This window comes from Colius striatus, chromosome 8, assembly GCF_028858725.1.
Source record: "Colius striatus isolate bColStr4 chromosome 8, bColStr4.1.hap1, whole genome shotgun sequence".
NCBI classification, from domain to species: Eukaryota; Metazoa; Chordata; class Aves; order Coliiformes; family Coliidae; genus Colius; species Colius striatus.
The window spans coordinates 13623175-13644275 of NC_084766.1; the positions used below are offsets into that span (position 1 = coordinate 13623175).

At 36.2% G+C, this 21101-nt stretch overlaps 1 protein-coding gene across 1 annotated transcript; it reads right to left on the bottom strand.

Annotated features, from left to right (window-relative positions):
• Positions 1-4251: 4251 nt before the first annotated feature.
• ATOH7 (atonal bHLH transcription factor 7) lies at positions 4252-4707 on the bottom strand. Its single transcript, XM_010206653.2, has one exon. It carries the CDS (start codon positions 4705-4707, stop codon positions 4252-4254), a length of 456 nt encoding a protein of 151 aa, XP_010204955.2.
• Between the last annotated feature and the right edge of the window lie 16394 nt (positions 4708-21101).

Sequence of the window (21101 nt, forward strand, 5' to 3'; positions counted from 1 at the left end):
GAAATCTAAGTGTGAGGATACCCATCTCAAGGGAAAAGCTTATTTTGGAAAAACAAAAATTTGACTGAAAATCATATTTGTGTCTAGTGAATCACATCACAGTAGGGACTTCCACTAAGGTTTCATCAGGGGAGTTCTACTTAGCAAGGTATAGGAAACTTAGCCAAATACTGGAAAATGTAACGATACTCATGCTTCCCCATGTGAAGAAGTTGTAATGTCATTGACTTTAGAAGACTGTGAGTACAATTAGCAACATTTTTAGTTTTCAGAATTTGTACTGCAGCACCATTTGGGAATTCCAGTCAAGAACTGAGCTTTGCCCTGCATGTGTATGTAAGCACAAGATGGACTGTGCCCTAGATATCTTATAAATGATGAGATGGAAAATACAAGCCTAAAAACCAGGAATTATTTAAAGTTGTAAGATATGCTAATACGCATTCACTGATGTCCTCAATACTTAGATGGTAAGAGACCTCTGACTTTTTGTTTCTAACATACATTCTGGAGATGTACCACCTTGGTTCTGCTTTCAGCCACTGAGAAGTCACTGCAGTTAAAAATGTCACTCCAGTTCCAAGTTCAAAAATAGCTCCGGTTACCTTGTCAAAACAGGGTGATATGACTCAAAGAATCATAGAAACAGAGAATCTTTGGCTACTTGAAATAGAAAACCCTGCAGTCTCAGACTCTTCAAAGAAAGGTCAATTTCCCACAAAGTTCATTAGAATTTCATACTGAATTTGAAACATACGTGTGTACCATGCAAGAAATATTTAATGAAGCAAGCATTTCTCCTCCCCAATGTTTTCACAATATTGTGGTTCTAGAATTGCATTGTACTGATACTACAAATAGAAGCAGTTCAGGTTTTCACTGCTGTTCAATGAGAAAAAATTGTATAAGCAGACAAAACTCATCACGAACACACCAAGCTTTTGGCGTCTAAACTTTTGCTTCATTTGGAGGCCCACTGGAAGCAATAATTATTTAAGGGAAGAGTCTTCAAATGCCCATACCAGTAAAGACCAGTACAGAAGAAGGATCACAGCCATTACCTGAGAAGCATCAAAGAGTCAGTACGGAACAAATATTTGAGAGCAATAATAAAACCCAACTTAAATGGTCAAATTTACCTTTCACAAAGTTTAAGTATTTATAAATAAAAGCTATGAAAAGAAACCAATGACTTCTTCAGTGGTTGTTGAGTTTGAAAAGTCCAAACCAGCATGGATAGTACCTGCTTTTCAGACTGCCTTCAGAAAGAAATTTTAACAATTAAACTTTCCTCTCACCCCAATTCACTCCCCAAAGAGCTTTGACAGATCAACAATAGACAGACAGCTGTCTATACACTACAGAGAACTTGGCTGCCTCCAGTACTATAGTAAATTGGAAATCTCAACTTCCAGCTCAACACTGTATACTCTCAAGAAACAGAAATACTACAGCATTAGAGAAAAATCACAGTTTTTCCACCAATAATATTACTAATTATTATCGATAAAAATAAAACATTAAGTAAAACATTATTCTTCCTCAAGAAAACATTAATCTTCCACTAGCACAACCAAAACTAACAGAATAGGAATTACAATCTTATCATATTGTTCAACAGCAGAGATGATGCAAAGATCTGATTTACAAAGTGGCACAAGCACTAAAAGGGCTTTTTAGGACTTCAGCTTCCATTCTTGATCATTTTCAGTAACGTGACCTCAGATATTTTATGCTTGCTGTCGGTTTGTTCCCCTTGTGTGAGCTTACTATCATTTAATCATTCACTGCACAGCAATCCATTATTTTCATGCTTATATCTGTCACCACATGCAAGTGACAGTAAATTACAATGCTGCATGGAACAAACAAAATTGGAAGAGAAATGGATGTTACCTACTTTAACATAAATTAAACTGCAATGTCATGTCTCACAAAATCAAATCTTATGCCAGTAATGCAGAAACAGCTCAGTACTGTTCTTGCACACTACTCTGGTGTTTATATTCTTGTGCTATATTACCCTTCCCACCTAAGGTTTAAAAGCCTTTCTTTTTCTAAGCCAAGTTCTCCACATCATACCACCATATGATTTATTTGCATTGTATTCCCATTTCAGGATGGAAAATCCACTACTGTTCTAGCAAGGGCAGGTGAGACAATGTCTGCCTAAAGTTTACAGCTAATAAATTAGTGTAAGATGGCACATCATTTAATTATTTAAGGAATGTACTGATTGTTATTACACATATAAACTCAACACTTAATGATGAGTAATATTCAAACACTATTAGCTTGGCTATATGACAATTAATTCTACTGTCCCTGTATAAACTTCTCCAAAGAAATCAGTGCATAACATGGCTTCATGTTCCCAGAAGGCTGAATCTGCTTTCTGTTTGCTGATAAAGATCTAATGAAATTGATAAGAAGCAAAAGCCCACATTATAATAATTAACATTCCCTTTAGAGAGGCTAAAATATACTTTACAAGACATTTCTGAATGCAAGCGTTTAAAGGACAGATGCTCAGAATATACAGTGTCTCTTCTGTGTGTGTTTAACTAGCCTGAAAATCTGTCCCATCAGCTTTCACTCCAGGAACAGTCCAACTCCCACTTCGGGAAACACACTACAACATCGTGCAGATCACGATGGTGACCGAAGGCAAGACGTCAGTAAGGGTTCTGAGAAAAGACAGTAAGGTCAGGTCTTTCTGTGTAACTCTTCCTGCAGCAGAGACTCTCTCCCTCAAAACACAGCTTAGTTCTTACTGATGCTTCTGGCTTTAACTGAAAGCTGCTTAATTGTTGAAAATAACTCCTATCAAAGCTATTCATTTGTCATTTGAAAGAATTCTAAAATATCAGACGTGGCAGCAGTCAGCAGGGAACCTGCCAGCCTTCCCTGCTGGAGACTCACCAACAGCTGTTCTGGGACAGCAGCTCCTCTTCTCCTTCTCCCTCATTGCTAACACTAGCAAGGCCTTTCTGGAAACTCCCTGCAGCAGGACCAGCAGAAGCACACCCTTCAGCTTCGTAGCCTGCCGCCATCACAACAGACATCATCAGCCCAACTTCTGCAGGCTCTACACCCTTCTTCAAACACAGATGCTTCTCCAGATGTCCTGCTGACCTTCCAAACCTGTCTTTTCTACTCAGGCTCTTCAAGCCTCCACAAGTGAGACACAAACAAACAAAACACAATTCAGGGCATCACCTGGGCTGAAATGAACTAAATGGCTTTGCAAGAATGCTCAAAACATCTTACCAAACTCTTATCTCGAAAGGCTACAAAAATCCTATTTCTTACTCTAACTGGGAAGCAGGCATCATTTGCTACTTGATTCTGCTGCACATTAAATCGCCAGGACTGTGATGGAGGTAGTGTAACACTTAGGGTAGGGAAGCCACTATTGAATAATTCTTAGAGTGTGCAGTTGGTGATGAGATATCATAGAAAACACTTTATTTATGATGTACAAAATCTGTTCCTGTTTCCAGATAAAAGAAAATTTTAAAATAAAATCCAAACATTTAAAGTCTACGAAAATCCAGAAGGTTAGATTATTTTCACTTGCACATTCTCATTTATGGTATGTAATCACGTGTGCTTTTACAGCCATTGAAAATAAAAACAGTCCTTCTACGACTTGAAACTAGCTCTTTTTTGAGCATACAAGAGATGTTATAAACTGGATTAAAGCAAACCTACACAACCTTGCAACCCATACATCAAACTTACAAAGTTTAAGAAATGTAGTTCTCCAAGGATTAGAACTCCAGTATAATACAAAACATTTCCCACAGGAGTCATTTATGTGAAAGTAAATCAAAGAGTAACATTAAAGCTGACATAAAAATAAAAAAACATGGAATGAAATTAATTTCTGGTGTTATTTCATTCAGTTACACCATGGATCAATCTGGCCCAGGATCTGTAGAAAACACTGTTGTGACTCATAACAGTAAAATAAAAAACAAATCAAAAACTTATTTAATTAAAGAATCAACTGAACTAGATGAACTAGGAAACGATTGTCAGAAAGATTTCAAATGCAATAAATGCAATCTTCTTAAATGCATTTTGATTCAAGGTTCTCAAAGCAAATTTATTTTGTTAAGTTAGTATAAGATGCAGACAAAGATGAGCTATTATAATGCCAATATTACCTTATTCAAGCTGATTTACTCTTGCTAATGATTAAATTACACATCTGGCCTGCTGCATATTCTTAGTTCTTACAAAGTTCTAATTAGCTATTTGAAAGTGTTCAGGGTGATAGCTGAATATTCGCTGTGCGTAAGGATCGCTGTCCGTTGCCATTTTTTGTGCTGTATAGTGGTGGTAGCTCTCCGGATGAAAGTGTTCACAGTGAAGGTTAATCCATTCTCTTTCGGTACTGTATCTTTCCGCTTCGGCAAGTATTCTAGTGAGAGCCATGATATAACTCAAAGCCATCTGAAGGGTCTCATACTTGGACAGCTTCTTATCTTGACCCCACTGGGGAACTACCTTTCTCAAACGATCAAAGGCTGTGTTCAGTCCTTGCATCCGTCTTCTCTCCCTGGCATTGGCAGCCAGTCTTCTCTTCGCAGCGTTCTCCATCCTTTCTGAACTGCACTTCACAACACAGGCTGGTCCACTTCTGCACTGGGTGTCTGATTCTGCGCCGGAATCCAAATGACTGGATTTACAGGTTTTCATACTCGATGCAGCTGCAGTTTCACACACACAAAGATCACTTTTTAAAAATTAGGTATCTAAAAAGTGGTAGGGAAAGCACTCGTGTGAGTAGCCTGTGTACCTCCTGAATCTGTTTCAAGATATAAATGACAGAATATTTTTCTTAGCATCTGAAAAAAAAAATTAAAAAATTAAAGGTCTTCTGCTTCTTCTGGAAATGTCTGAAAATTGCTTCTTATTGTTTAAAGAAAGATTGAAGAGTTTTTAATGTCTTATGCTTTCATTCTTTTAATTTCTTGAAACTCGAAGAGACAGAAAACAATGCAATCTCCATTCTCAAAATGTATGTTACTGAAGAAAATGGTTCATTTAATCCAAAAAAGATCTTAATGGATTACAGACACATCAATTCCAAATGAAAGAAGTTCCAGCTCAGTTCAGGAGAGTATTTTGAAACGATGAACTGTTGCAATTTGAAGATACAAGTCGGTCACAGCAATCTCTCCCTCCTTGACTCCTGCCGGCAAGCAATGACTGTGCCTTACGGACAAGATGAGGCTTTATAGAAACTGCCAAAGCTAAACAGGTGGTAGCAGGTGGGCGGGCGGCACTCTGATTCCATCCCAGCACCTTCCCACCCTGGGAACTACAGGGTGAAAAAAAAACCCCAAACAGTAAAATCCGAACATTACAGCCTTCATCTGTTGAGAAGTCTTCCAAAGCCATTCTGTCCAGCCCTAACAACTTGCCATCTGGAGTAGTGTCTGGCTGGCCCCACAAGACTCTGGGCAGTTAAGCAAAAGATCCTTTCAATGGATAATCTGTTGCAACTCAGGAAAAAAAAATCTCCGTGCATTGTAGTATTTTTACATTAAAACATGTGAATATTCTGGTTAGAGAGTATCAAAGGCAGAGAAATAACTGTTGTAATGAAACAGGAAATTCAGCTTAATGGTATATGGTCAAGAATACTATCGTTTTACACTGTATGGTACCAAAATAAGTAGACTCAGATTATTAGAAACTCTTCAACACTTGTGATTTTAATATTGTATACAACATTGCAGAAAAAGCAGTATCCAGAGAAAAATGGGGACTATGTATTCATCTATCAGCAAAATCAATGTCATTAAAATCATTTAAATATATTTAAAGAATTAAAATGTAGCTATGATTTTATTTAATAATGATTGTAAAAATATTTAGATAGGCTGTGATATAGACATACACAAGAACATGTAAGTATATGAATCATCTGAAAACTGTCCTTTTTAATATAGCATATTAAAGTATACACATGTATTTCATGTGGTTTTTTTTAAGTATGTTTTTAATAATATCTCTAAATGAGTAAAGAGAATAAAAGAGGATGTGACAGAAAGACTGCTTACTGGCAGTAAAGGATCACTTTCTGCTACCAACTGTAACGACAGAGAAGCCACCATACATACACTCACACACCAGCATCAAAACATCTTTCTCTTACTGTACTTCTATCATTAAAATCACTATCTACATAAACTTACAAGAAAATATCATACAATCACTTTATGATATACACAAATGGTTAAAAAAAAATCCAACCCTGACATACAATGTTTTATTATCTGTATTGATTTCAAACTTAATTAAACTGTTACCAGCATTCATAAATTAGTAACTTTTTTCATTAGAGACTGACTACTGTATATTTATTTAGAACTATAGCTCAATTGTTTTCATTATGACTCCAAAACTTGGTGTAGTTGTAAACATCTGATTATTCCCTAGCAGAAGCAATGACAATGAAATGAGGTTGAATAATCCAAAAACAATAGGATGCAATTGAACACTAATGGACTCCAGCATGACAGATGTTGAACGCAGGCTGTTACGCCCAGTTGCTCTGCTCTTAATATTCTGAACCCTAATGGTCTTGAACAGAGATGATAGTTGGGGTAGGGAGTCTCCATTATTCCATTATCAAAATGTATGCCACATCTTCAATTTTTAAAGAAGTACAACTGCATCCTGTTTCATTATAAATGTCCAACATTCCTGTCTGTGTGCATTGACCTATTCTTCCAAACATAAAGAACTACTGCCACACATTAAAATGTTCCTTTCTGAATGGCAATTTCTGAGTATTTGTGTGTATGAGAGAGTTGAGAACAGCATCTTTCAGAAAAAACACATAACCATATGTCTTTCACAGAAGGATTAGCAATTAGAACTTGTGAGATATTTCTTTTTCTGAAGATGCTTCATGGGAAGTATTGCATGTGCAGCAGAAAGAAAAACATACACCTCTAAGCATATTTTAAGTGCCGCAGCCTTCTATGCGCAAATAAGTTTGTTAGTTAAATCCTTTGTCTCTTAAAACAAATCTCAAGGGGTTTTGACATAAAAGACCACAATAAAATTAACACGTTTTGTAAGCAAATAAATATTGTGTGTTCTCATGAGACAGCTGTTACTCAATCCAGATAATTAATCACTCTTAGTATTGAGAGTGCTGCTAACATCCTACCAGAAAGATCAAAAGCACCCCTTTAAAATATTATATACCATATTTTTTCATTTGTCAGCAGACTTCCTATTTTTAACTCAATATGTCCTGCCAGGATGAATTACAATGAACACTTCAAATATATTGAAAATCACAGTTCTTAAAAATTTTGTGATTTAATCCTCTAATACATAGTAACATCGCACATGACACTGCTGTTAATTTTCCCCTTCCTAATTGATTCATCACCATTATCACGCCTTGACTAACACACTGATATAATCTCAAGAGAGAAGCTGTGATTTATCTCTCTTACTGAATAAACTGTAACTTTATCTTAAATGATTTACTATCAAATCATAGGACAAGGCCCCAAATCCATCTGGATTAATAATGAACCCCTAAAGGCATTCTTTTAGTTTATAGGCAAGGCTAAAAATCAAAATGCCTGCTATTTGCCACCTACATTATTTGAGTTTCCACTTTATGAAACAGAAATAAGAAAACTAAGTATTAAGGTCTTACTGACTCCAATTAATTTAGTTTATTTGCGTAGGCCACCAGCCATATGTAAATACATTATCTCAAGGCAGAAAATGAAGTGCTTTATGGCTCAGTCAGTAATAGAAAGCGTATCACCGAAATCTTCCAAGGTTTCCTTCACCCAGTTTGATTTCCTCTGTATTTCAGCTTGTCTCAGTTATTGCTTATGTAATTCTATTCCCTCCTCCTTTTATTTTCAGTCATTTCTCAGAGATCTTATTTTTTGAAATCATTTTTTATACAAGTTTTCTAAAAGCTATTAACACATTCTGATGTGAAATACTGCTGCAGAGCTAACAGCTTTTCTAGATCCAAACTTACATTGGTCTCATCTTTATTGTACATCAATCATTTCTCAAAAATTTGCCTTTTACACTTATCTTACTGTCATAACATAATCTCAAGCCAGAAGAACATTACAATCACCAGAAAGAAGCTGTGTGTCTACTCAATTAATCAGATTTCAATCTTTGAGTCTCTAACTATGCAAGTAGAAATTCAGTGCTACTCCATGACAGCATTTTTCTTGATTCACATTTTACTTCTAAAAAGTACCTTAAAAATTATCTCAGGGAAAAAGAAGAGAGGCAGGTAAGAATACAGTTTCACTCAAAAATCAAATTGTTTTAGCATCTTGAAGTCACCACTGAGATTAGAAAAATAAGGGGTAGTTTCAGTCCATTAAAGAAATTAACTAGTTTCAAGATTTATGACTACAAACAGAAATACATTTAAAAAAATCTGCTAGATAAGCAAGTCAATAAGTTGGATGTGATTATCATATCACTCACCAAGAGCTGGATATCTTCCACCTGTACTGCTGTGGAAAACACAACCTAATTACTTTTGCTGTAGAGTGACTGTGGACAAATATTAATTTTAAAAGGAAGTGGAAGTAATATTTATCATTAAGTCTAATTCCTCGACATCTGCTCTTCTCTAGTTGTTCTAAAAATAACAGCAATAAGCAAAATAAGCAATCTATCAAAGTAAGAATCTTACCTCTTTCTTCTAGCCAGAATTCACTATTTCATCTCAGGTAGATCCTTTCTAAAAGCTCATCAAGACTTCTTACCACTGTAGTTTATACTGAGCAAAGCTGAAAGACTGGCATGCCGTATGCTGCCTAATTAAGAGCAGGTGGGTAACTATCAAAATACAACCACCCTTAAGGGCCCAATTTCTAGTAATATTTGACTCAGCTCACAAGACAGCCTAGAAATCGAAGATGGATTTTACTTCTTTTGTTATTTAGGTTGTTTTCCCCGTCATGGCTACAGGACAATCAGAAAACAGAATAGTTCACAGTGAATGTTGTATCCTGAACTGAAGGAAAACACAGACACTAACTCTTATTGGGAAGGTGAAAAGCAATCTACAGCAGCAAAATGAGTTTACAGTCACTTCACTAAGGGCTTCCCAACATAATAGTACAGAGTGCTTAGAACATTTCATTTTCCCCTTAAGTCTCTCTGGGGTGAGCTTTTCTTTCTAATAATTCAGCAAGTCTCCCAAGCACACTTAAGGCTCTACTTGCCACACTACCCACTAGCTATGGCTTCTTCTCAATTTACCCATTTCTACTTGCCAGTCATCCTTTTCTGTTCCTCATTATCTCCCATATGTATCTTTCCCCCTGGTGAGGCTCAAAAAGCATAGCTTTCGCTAGTCATCCTACACAGAAGACCCTTTTAACCTAACTTTGTTTTAAAGCATGCTTCTACAACAGGAGGTCTAAAACCTTTTAAAATTAAAAATGAGCCAGGGTTCACCTTATGACAGTACTAGAAGAACATGTTTTGAACCTTTAACTGTCTAAATGTTTCTTGCCTATATATTGAATATGATTACTATTACATACGTATAAATAAACACGTACATATACACAAGACAGCTCATAAAAAGAACAAAGTTTCCAATTAGAATGACATTGCAACCCATTGCATCACTAAAGCAGCAAAAAAAATTTTGACATAATCATTACAAAAGTAGTAAATTGCCTGAGTACTTGACATCATGTAGGTTCTCATCTACTTAGAAATATAACTACCTATCATGCTCAATTCCATCTGTGTATGCTCAGCTATCAGCAAACAGTGGCCCCAACTTTTTCACCAAAGGGCCTAACGGCAACACACAGTAAGGGGGGCACAGTTACCTGACACCATGTTCACTGGTCACCACTCAGCTAGCATTGTGCAAGGAAGGTTGGGCACTGAAGCAGTACAATTGTGTAAGTTTTGCCCTACACCTGAACTAACTAGCTTGGGTAAAACACTGATCCTCTATTCATCTCTCAAAGATGAATTAACTTGTTTGGTACTAGCTTCAGTAGTACTGAGTAGTAGAAATATGCCCATAGCAACCATTTTAAAAAACTCAAAAATTACAGCTTAGGTATTACATAGGCATTCTGGAACAGGCAAGGGCAGAATCCATCTATTTCACGTGTAATTCAGTTTCTTTAACCACCTTTTATTTCCCTATCCAATTTCAATGAGGCAAGAGTCTTGCAGAGAAGACTTTCCTTCAGTGTATAACTTGAGGCTTATTAAAAGAACTGGCTATGCTACACACTGAGAAACAGATGAGAGAAGGGATCTACTTTATCCTCCCGACTCCAGAAGGAAATCACTGTTTTTGTCATCTCCGATAGACGTTTTTCAAACCTGTTCTGAAAAACCTCTAACAGGGTAACTGGCAGCACGGTTAACAATTTCTTATCTTTTAATATACCAGGTACTCAGGATGAGAGATGAAGGAGGTGGTTGGGATATATTTTATCAGCTGATTTGACCATATTTCCTCACAGCAGGAGGAAGTATAAACTCAGGACTCTCAGGTTCAAGTCCAGATTCTGAAGGGAGTTATTTATCCAGGGGTTATTTATCTCTTGACCCTGACTTTCCTCTTTTATACTCCCTACACTCCCCTTAACTTTCTCCACATCCCTCATCCTGCCAGCGCCTCACTCCTGTACACCACAATCACCTCTGTAAATATAAGGGGATAATCAAGATTACAGGGAGATAAACTCTCATGTTTCACCTCCTGTGCCCACTGCCCTCCAAATAGAATGCGACAGTCATTTTAACCTCAAGTCTGAGATGTTTGTTCCTCTGAGATGCTGCAGAGGAGGCAATAGATAAAGCCAAACAATTTATGAACCAACTAGGATTCATGTGATTATTTTTTAAAGTTTCTATATGTAACTAAATTCAATTTGATTCTTGACACTGAAGCAACACCAGTGCTACAAACAAAATACCACCAAAAAATCCTAAGCTTGTTACACAGAATGGATGAACTAAAACTTCTTAATAAGAAAATCAGCTCAGTGTTCTTTCTTAATCAAAAGACATGGTCAGACAATCTCAAGTGAGAAAGGTTATGCAGTTTAGGACGTTATCTCATCCTAGCAGAGAGTGTGATGTATTATTACCCCCCATCTGCAGAAATGTCAGGCTTTTGCCGAAGCAGGTGGTCTTTTTCCTTTCCCTAGATGACTGCTTCCTCCCCACCACTGGCAAGGTAGGGAATAATGCAGCCATAGGGTGAGTCAGTTCCCCAAACTGACTTTGTGAAAAAGCATTCTTACCTTGTAGTAACTGACTCTTAAATTATCTATTTGCTCTGCCATCTGAAGCATAAGAAACACTAAGAAAAGTGTTGTAAAAAAAAAAAACACATAAGAAAATCTCTGTTTAACAATGCCCCATAATTTTAGTTGTCCTACATCCAAAAAGGCTTTTGCTTTTTTTAATTAGTCAAAAATACCATGATCACTCACAAGTTATCCTTTAAAATTGGGTTTTTTTTTCCTTTGGCATTCAGAATAAAAGCCATAAAAGTTTCTAAACATAGAAACTGAACAGCTAACAATGCTGAAAGACAGCTCAGAATTCCATCCTGGAATGAAATTACTTCCCTAGCAGTAACAATACCTTTTTTCCAATGCAAGTATTACATGCACCAAAACTCCTCCTAAGAATAAGTCTAATCCTATATCTAAAATAGCAAATACTATAATTTCCAATTCAATTATGCCTGCATCCAACCTACCTGCTAATCAGTAACTATGTATTTTACTTGGGCTTTGTTAAGAGCAGTGGTTTACAGTTTTCACAAGACCATGAGCACTGACGCTAACTATATGTTGCAGATGTTGTAGCAGGTTCTTACAGTTGCAGGGTGTTATGGCTCTCCCCAGCTAGCTGTTGAAGATCATTAACTATTAATATGTGAACGACAACTTAGTTTTATTTTCTTATAAACCTTTTCCTCTTAATAGGTGAGGATTGTCTTTAACACACAGGAGAAAACTAAGGCCACTTATACAGTACTATAGACTCTTTGTATTGGCAATGAACTTAATATATCACAGCCTCAGGAAGAGTCAGCTGTTGCAGAGCTTTCTGTTTACTATTTAGGGGAGAAAGAAGAGTATAGAAAGGGACATATAAAAGGTACTTCATTGTATCAAAGGAATGTGTTCCCACTGAGTTTCCTAGATACATCATTGGAAAAAAATCTTATTTAAAATCAAACAATCAAACAAACTGCTTGCACGTGCAGATTTTGGTCAAGCAAGTAGCTTGACATACTTGAACAAATGAAAAACCCAGCATTTTATCTACTATATTAAAACTTTTCTGAATAATTTTTAATTATCAAAAAATTGTTCTGTGAGTAGAAGCACTGTTTCCCTCCCTGGACACCAACAGCTAGTCCACTTGCCTTCTAATGAGTTGTTCTTCCTCATATGGCAACTTTCCATAGGACAGGACCCATAACAGTCTCTATGAACATTCAGCTGTCTGTTCCTTCCACCAAAGCGCTAAAACATTCATGTCCTTCATTTTTTCCCACAGTGAAAAGTCACCCTCTGTAGCATACTCTTCTCTCTAACAAGAGGCATGAAGACCCTCAGACTGAAGCCAACATCTTCCCAGCACCTATAACCACACAAAACTAAGTAGACATGCAATTGCTCCGAGATAGTCAATCTATTTATGAAACACTATTACTTGTGTATAATTTCTATTCCATAAGAGTTTTGCAACCTCCAACTTGCTTCACTTAAAGTACAAAAAGCAATAACGTGCAGGAAAATCAAGGTAGTTTATGTACAAAAGTGAAGTTGTTAAAATATTCTTGAGAAAAGTAGACAAAACCCCAGAACCATAGAGCATCATCCCTTTTTTGAGAAGCAGAAAAGTGGAAAAGAAAAAGGATCTGTAAGAGATAAACCATGGTGTCTAATGCCATGAATCTGTAAAGACTTGAGTGTGGTTAATATTAAGCCCTGAGTAATCCCACTGAATTCAATGTCAGCCTGCTTACAAAATTTAAGATAAATACCAGCAGTTAGAATTCCAGAGAAGAGAAAAAACAAAGGAAGACAATAGGGAAAAACAAGGGCCACAGGATGAGATATAAGAAGAGATATAGGCAAAACCAGAAAGTGTGAATAAAAAGGAAGATGAAAAACAAGAGGAGGTTTCCAGTCGGCAACAGTTTCCAGTGGCTGAAATCTATGGTCTACAGTATTAAGAACTGTCTTTTCTTTTCTTCTCAAACTCTGTGACTTGTAACATGAAGAAGAGAAAGTAATGCACTTTGGAAATGAATTACAGCTATAGATCTGGTTCCTAGCCAATAAGGAAGAAGACTCTCAGAACTCCTCACCTCCAGAAACATAATTAATGCTACAATTAATGTTGCTTGCAAGGAACAAAATCGAGTAGAAAGATTGTAGTTTATTGACTGAAATGAAATGATATGAAGCAACAACAAAGACAGTGATGCCAAAGGATGCTGTAAGCTTTTTAAAAATATTTTTTCAGTTCAGGAGTTATTTTCTTGTGCAAACAGGCATAAAATTACTACCCACTGCTCTGCTTCTCATTGATTTCTACTTGGCACAGTTTGCCAGATGCTGTTGGGTCTGAGTGTTGCCTTGACCTCCACCGGTGACGCTGGCCCCTTTTTGCTTTGTTGTGTGGTATTTTCCCAGCAGGGAGGTCCCACCCCTCTAATAGTTCAGTTGCAACTTTTGCTAAAGGCTTATAGGTTACCCATATGTTGTATTGGAGGGGCCAGCCTGACTGGAATTAACTCAGAAGTGGCGTCCAGCATTGTGGCTGGAGCTGGCCCAGAGGAGATTATAAATGCCCCAAAACTAATTAAATATTTTGTCTCCTGCTGGTAAACAAAAGCGAATGAGGGCAAGAATATGAAATGCCTGATTTAACCAGGACCTGTAAGTAGCTTGACAACGGCAACCCTGAAGTCAGTGATGCATGATTTAAAAGCCCCTAATGGGTCAAAGCTGTTGCACAAATGAGACTTTGTCGATTATCCTTCGCTTTATGTACTGTTGCAAAAATGTTACATAAATGTACTCACTGTTAGTTTTCAGAGCATTTCACAACAGCATTTCTGAGGTGAGAGCCCTGAAGTCCAGATATTTATTTGGATGCATTCTTAACTTTCACTTTTGCACTGAAAAAAATACAGGAAATAAATATGACCACCCAAAGAAATACAGATAAATAAGAAGTGACAGTATCATGAGTAACATTTTCAAGGATCTGAGCTGTCAAATGGTGCTTCATAAAAATGAGCTAGAAGAATTCTCTTATTTAATAACCTGTTTAGTAATTATTTTTTTAAAATGTTAGCTAAGTGTCCTTTTCAAGGCACATCTACTTAAAGAATTGCATATAGTACATATAGAAGAATATACATCAAGAAATCAGTTAAATTATTTAAATAAAGAATAATGTCTATTTAAACAAAACAGTTACAATTAAATTTAAAGATCAAATGCTTTTGACATATGTCATTCAGATTTAATGTATTCAGTTTCGTAGTGACGAAACCTGTCTGATGGTATTTTAAGTACCATGTGTCCATAATGGTATATCAAATTTTAAAGTACACTACTGCAGATTGACTTCTTTTAGTAATATAGAATAGTTATAGTGTAAATATTCCATGAATGTTTTAGAATATTAAGTGAAGAAATGTCCTACAAGAAACCTGTTAGTTCTGAAAATTAGAATTCTAATTAGATGCTCAATATATTAATTTCCCATTATTTCTTCAGCTTCACATATTTATGCAATCCTACCAAAGTTAAAAAAAGCCGTAAGTATTGGTCATCCAGGACCCCAGTTCATAATGCTGTTAGAGTGAACTAGGAAGTGACTTGTTTAATGAAAGTACAGCATTCAGCTTTTCTGCGAGGGCACATTCAAATCTTTATATTTTCCATAAGCACAATTTTACCTCCTTTTTAGAAAAAGCTTTACATTGAAATTATCTTTACACAGTTAAACTTGAAACTTGCTGAGAAATGGCAAGGATCAAGTATAAGGATAAAAGAAAAGGAAACCTTAAAATAAAATTATAGATATACACTGACATACATATACAAAAAAGTACATTTACATCTCACTTTGTTTTCTATAGGACTTTACCATTAGATTTTTACTTTTCCTTAAACTGTTATGCAATTAAGGAATCCACACAGTTTAAGTAAAAGTTTACACTATTAACTGTAAGGGCTGATGATGTAATTAATGCTTTCCAAATTAACTAGTAACTTTGGTACCTCTGTTGGTTTGCAGCCTGCCATAGACTGATGAGAGCACACACACACATGCATATAACACATCTGCTCTTTTGTCCAAATGGGCAGCAGGACGCCACAGAGATTCTTCCATCAAAAGAAATGCAGTTCTAAAAGATTAAGATGTTCTAGTTAGGCACATGGTAACATTTGATGTTGCACATTTTCAAATCTCCCAAGTGTCACATTTCCAAACTATAATGAATTAGATGTGACAGGTATATTCTAAAAGCTACTAGTAAAGCTGGTTGTGAATAAAGAAACAGTTAATGTAGTGACTGATAATACATAATGCTGGATTTAGACTGCACAAAGGACAACGTCTCCCATTAGATACATGAGAATAAAAAACGATAAGCCATGATTTGAAGCACAAAAAACCTCACTTCATCCAATGTATATAGAAGGAAGACTCGATGTTTGGTATCAAACAGTTTGTTGTTTTTTCTACCAAGAAGCTAGTTGTTTCTTTTCATTCCTTGTTGTTTCAGAGATTTGAAGAATCTCAAATGACAGCATTGTCAGATTTTAGTGCAGTTTTCTCTTGAATTACCCAAACTTGAGGATGGGGAAGTTTTTTCAAACTTAATTTATACCCCAGTGAAAATTTCAAATAAAAAGTTTTCTACAGCAATATATTTGGCCACTTCTGTTAAACAAGTTTCCTTTTAGATATACAAAATGCCTAACGCATTCTTGCTAATTTAATTGCACACGTTCTGGTTTATGTCATCAACTACCCATGGACCTTAGTTCCTAATGCAAAAAAACGCAGTAAGGCAGCTCTATTTCTGTTGCAGCTGATCCCCATGTATGATTAAGAAGCAAAAATGTATGCATGACTTTTTTTTCCCTTACAGATTAGAAGTGTCTAAGCATAGTAATAACTATATTTTTGTAATTCAGACTCACTTGAAAATGTGCACTGAATAAAAGAATTAGGGATGCTTTAGAGTCAAACACCAGGAAAAATTCCCATTCAAGTTCTACAGCACCAAAAAGTCAAGAACACGAACTTTACAGCAAGGCCTATTTAATCAGACAAGCCCAGAAAAAGATCCAACAGCTGGAGGACAAAGCCTGAAAACCATGATCTGGAAACACCAAATATACTCTCAACAGAAAATTCCTAGGTATTTTACTAAGGAATATGACAGATTCTTCATAAGCTTATATTTTTATATTAAATTTGGATGTCTTCCTACCACACTTAAATCATAAAGCATTGGCTTCAGTGCACAGGTTTGTCCTAATTAAGAAAAGATCAGTATTATCAGTCTCAGGTGTCAATAAGAGAAGTAAGATGCCTGAAAAAGTTGAAGACAGAAAATTAACAGACAGAACTTACTATTTCTTCTAGTTTTTCTTGGGAAGACTAAATGAAGTGATGAAATCATATTGTATTATTTTAAGGATCAAGATTCCACTTTCTTTTTCTCCACCTCCAAATCCTAAGGCATATCACAACTTAATCCCAGTCAGCAGGGATACTCAGCAAAGATTACACCCCCCTGAAATACAATTCCCTTTGGAACTCCTCCTGGAACTGTCTCCCTGGTCCATCTTTTAGTCAGTGCTGATGCCTGATGAGACAATTGAATCCTTTGTTAAGAACCTCCAAAATGAAACAGAAGTACCAATTAATTTGGTATTCTGACTGGAACTAATTCAAAGGTGTTTTCTAGTACCTTGGGATATGGTGTGTTCTACTTTGGAGAGAATCAATCAGTCAGAGATTGATGAAGAGGTGGTGAGGTCAGGTTTGCAAATACAGAACCATCTGCAGAGTCTCCTGGGTTGGTACCTGCAGCACGGTAATTTACAGGAGCAGGTGTTTCCTTTTAATCGACATTTTTTTTCTGCTGAAATTGTAACTTTATTGAGAATGTGCCTACACTTTGTTATTAAAAGGGTACTTTGTTTATCTTTGCTATTAGCTATTAACTGCTGCAAGGTTTCTGAAAGTTGCAGTAACCATACACCTTAAACACACGAGTAAGAAGAGAGACACTGATGTTAAATATGTCAGTCAATCGGATACCTCTTCAGAAAGCTGTTATACATAGACATACTAAAGTCCAAAAGGCTGCTTTTAAAATAAAACCATTTTGTTCAGAAAGGAACATTTTCTTTCTGAATATGAGTGACTGAAATTACCATAGTTGTTAAGATTATAATTTCTGTTTACAACCATAAATATTTAAGGAGAAAGGAAGCTTCCTGAAACAAAAGAAAGAGTCAAGAATTCCAGCTGGAATTTCCCACCTGAATTGAGCTTGGTAGAATGGGCATTCTAGTAAGGCCCCTTTGGTTTGGATCCAAAGCACAGCAAAATGTCAGTAGAGAATAAATTTGACTTCACATTCAGGCTCCTACCTTTTCCACACCTCACACTCTACTGCAGCTCTACTATATAATCTACATAACTTCTTCTCTAGTCTAACATCTCTCAATCTGATTCTAAGATCACACAAACTATTTTTGCATCGTTAACTTTAGCTAGTGGAAAAAGTGAGGGTATGCCCTTAAGCATTTTAATAATGCTCCCACATTAGAGAGTCTCTACACAGGCATCACACTTCTACTCCTGCTTCTCACAAACCTGCTTCATCCCCAATTTCAACTTCCTCCTCTTCACAATTGTAGAAATATTCTTGAGATTTTTCTTTGAGTTTGCTTAATGTATTTTATTTACTTTCTAATTCTTAACAGGACAAAAGTTACATATGGGAAAGTGGTTCCTTGGTTTGGGTGCATCCCCAGAAATAATCACAGAAAGTGGATAAAACTTAGGCTCACACAACTCCTGACTTTAAAAACCAGGGAATGACCTCCTTTGCCAATTAGTGAGGCAAAAACAGAAGTTAAAATAACTTTTCACTAAAGAAACCAATAGAGTTGGAAATTACTATTATTTTTGCATATCCATTAGATGTTAAGTCTAAACTAAAGTCTTGGTCTAAAAACTGACCACCAGTGACCTGGCAATTAAGAAAAAAACCCCAACAATTTGTTCTGTCTTTTTATTTAGGGCTGGTAATTAAAGACAGATCTGGTGGAAAAAACCAACTAAACTTCAGAAGTCAAAATCAAGCTGCTTATGTGGCAGATTTTTCAGTTTTTAATTGAACTAATTTAATTTTTACCTGATCTGGAATCACCCTTCATTTTCATTTAGTTTCCTTTTTTCACTTCTGGGAACGTTTCCTCTGTTCCTGGCCTGTTTACCTGTCACTCTGATGACTACTGAGACAAAGAAATCTCTCCCAGAAATAACTGCCTCATCTGTTGCTAATTTCCCTTCCTGTCCCTTATGGAACACATGGCTCCATTCTGTGATCTCTTACTGTGCGTGACATCATTACATCCATGACATCTTTTCTTTCCGCCTTTAGCCAAATTTTCCAATGTTGATAACTTTTACATACGTGTTTTCTGACTATTCTCATCTAGATAACCAAAAAGAATGAAAAGTATTTTCACAAATGCTTTAAGCAAATCTGTCAAATGACTTACTGAATAAAAAAAGTGTTCCCATTTTCTTTCTGTCCCTTTTGGCAGTACATTCATTTCCATAGCACCAAATTTAAATGGGTTCTGTTGCTCTTTTTTTTTCCCTTCTTTTCATCTCCTCCTGATGGCTATGTGCTCTCTTCCTGATCCCTACATGAGCACACACGAAAGAAGTAAAATGAGCAAACTTGCCTTTACATTTTTACGTCTCTGCTGTTGGATCTAGCCACAGATTTACCCAAAACTTAGAGTGGCTTGGAACTTAACAGCCTTCTGTTGGACACTCTCATCTTAAATAACTCTCAAGTACACAGGAATTTTTGGAACTGTATTTTCTCTTCACACAATTTGCTCTCAGTTCAACACGTCCCTATGCTACAGCCTCAATTAAGAAAGCACCACAAACCAGCTGTGCAAACCCTCTGCACCAGAAACACTAAACAAAGAGATGTTGCATTTTTCCAACCTTCTACTTAGTACCTTCACTTCATTTAACTTTTGATTCAACATCTTCATTTAATCAAAACAATGCAGGCTGTTGTCTCACAGAAACTTTAAATTCCAGACTTCTACGTTAGTAATTGTAATACTATACAGGCGGTTCCAGAACATTCTCTCCTCAAGTTTTATTTCATTAATAAGGAAGGCCTAAAAAAAGATAAGAGCCCAAGATGATCAAGTCTGCATGAAATCCCACAGCACACAAAGACTGTATTTAGCATTATGAGGACCTAAAAATTGTGCTGTAGAGGTTGAAGATCCCATGGCACTGATGTTTATTTAAATTACAGTAGTCTCTTTACAGATATCTACCTTTAAGTACTATTTCCTTTCTGCATTTACCATGCTGACTTTGGCTTCTGGAAATTAAACATCACTGTATTCCTCTTTTTCTCAACGTGAAACACAGGATTTTGAGTCTGAATTCTTATTTCGAGTGTAACCAGAAATTTGATTTGGTGCTAAAGTAACTTTGCATGGAGGACCCTGCTCAATGTTAAGGTAGTTAAGTTATATTAACTACACATGGCTAATAAAACCAGTAGGTAAATCCTCCACATGAAAACATGAAAGAAGGCCACACAAATTCTAAATCATTTTAATTGAAGTTTGCACAACCTATTTTTTGTACCAGGAAAGACAGAATTTGTCACAACATTTATTTTATTTTCCTGTTGACTAAAAATGTGCAAAACATTAAAGTCTCAGTGAGTAATTAGGATCACCAGGTCGACTACACAATATTTCATGAGAATAAAGTTGCTACACAGAAAATGAGTGCTCTTTTTCTTGCCACTCTCAGCAGCCTTGCTTGTTTTGCATATGGTTGCATGTTTAATTAGCAATCCTTCTGTAAGTGTCTGCAATTAGCACAATGATGATTAATAAAATAACTCCTTTAAAGCTCCATTTAGGCAGCAGAACTGCACAATCAGGTATAATTAATTCATCATTAATTAATCATGGTTGATTAACTAATCTGTTGATTACAAACACATTACTGCATAGTTTCCCACCTGAGCTCTGGTGATTTTTCTATCCTGAACAGAAGTAGAGACAAAGCAGTAGTAAACTACTAAAAATTGCATTAAGCAACAAAGAAATTGGTTTGGTCAGGAAATTTATGTAGCAAATATATTTAAAATTTACTGGGTTTTGCTCATTGATACTATAAAAATAATTGTACTCTCTCTTGTTAAATGCAGACAGGTGAACAATAATTGTTTCTTTAGATCATTTATATTCTTAAGCAAGGGTTTAGGTTTTTTCCAAAGCATCTCAGATTACGGGCCAGATTCACTTTTTGTGTAAGCCGGTAGGAAGTAGCAAATGCAATGAAGCAAGGTTGCAGTACTGCTCCTCAGGAAGATCCAGCTCACGAGCCAGAAAGGGATCAATTTGCTTTGTGAAAAGGCAAGGTCAAGGTGGCTGCTAAATATGCTAGTGCGACATTGCAGTTTGTTTGCCTCCAGAGTCGTGTCTTGCATCTGATGATGAATGCATGTTTATAAATCACATTTCAGGTCCATAAGCTCAGCAAGATTAAACAATTGAAGAAGAAAATGTATTTCCAGTTGGACATTTCTTTTGCTTGCCACCCAGCTCTTGAGCTTTGTAGTGCACTGAAAGAGTATTTTCTGTATGTTCTGTGTAGCAGCATGAGCTAGAAATGTTTCTTTCAAATAAAGCTTAGGATTCCCACACTGTTACTTGCCTCCAGCTACTCAGACTTAT

Coding starts and splice junctions, on each gene's coding strand:
- ATOH7 (XM_010206653.2), bottom strand. CDS start 4,707: ATGAAAACCTGTAAATCCAGTCATTTGGATTCCGGCGCAGAATCAGAC.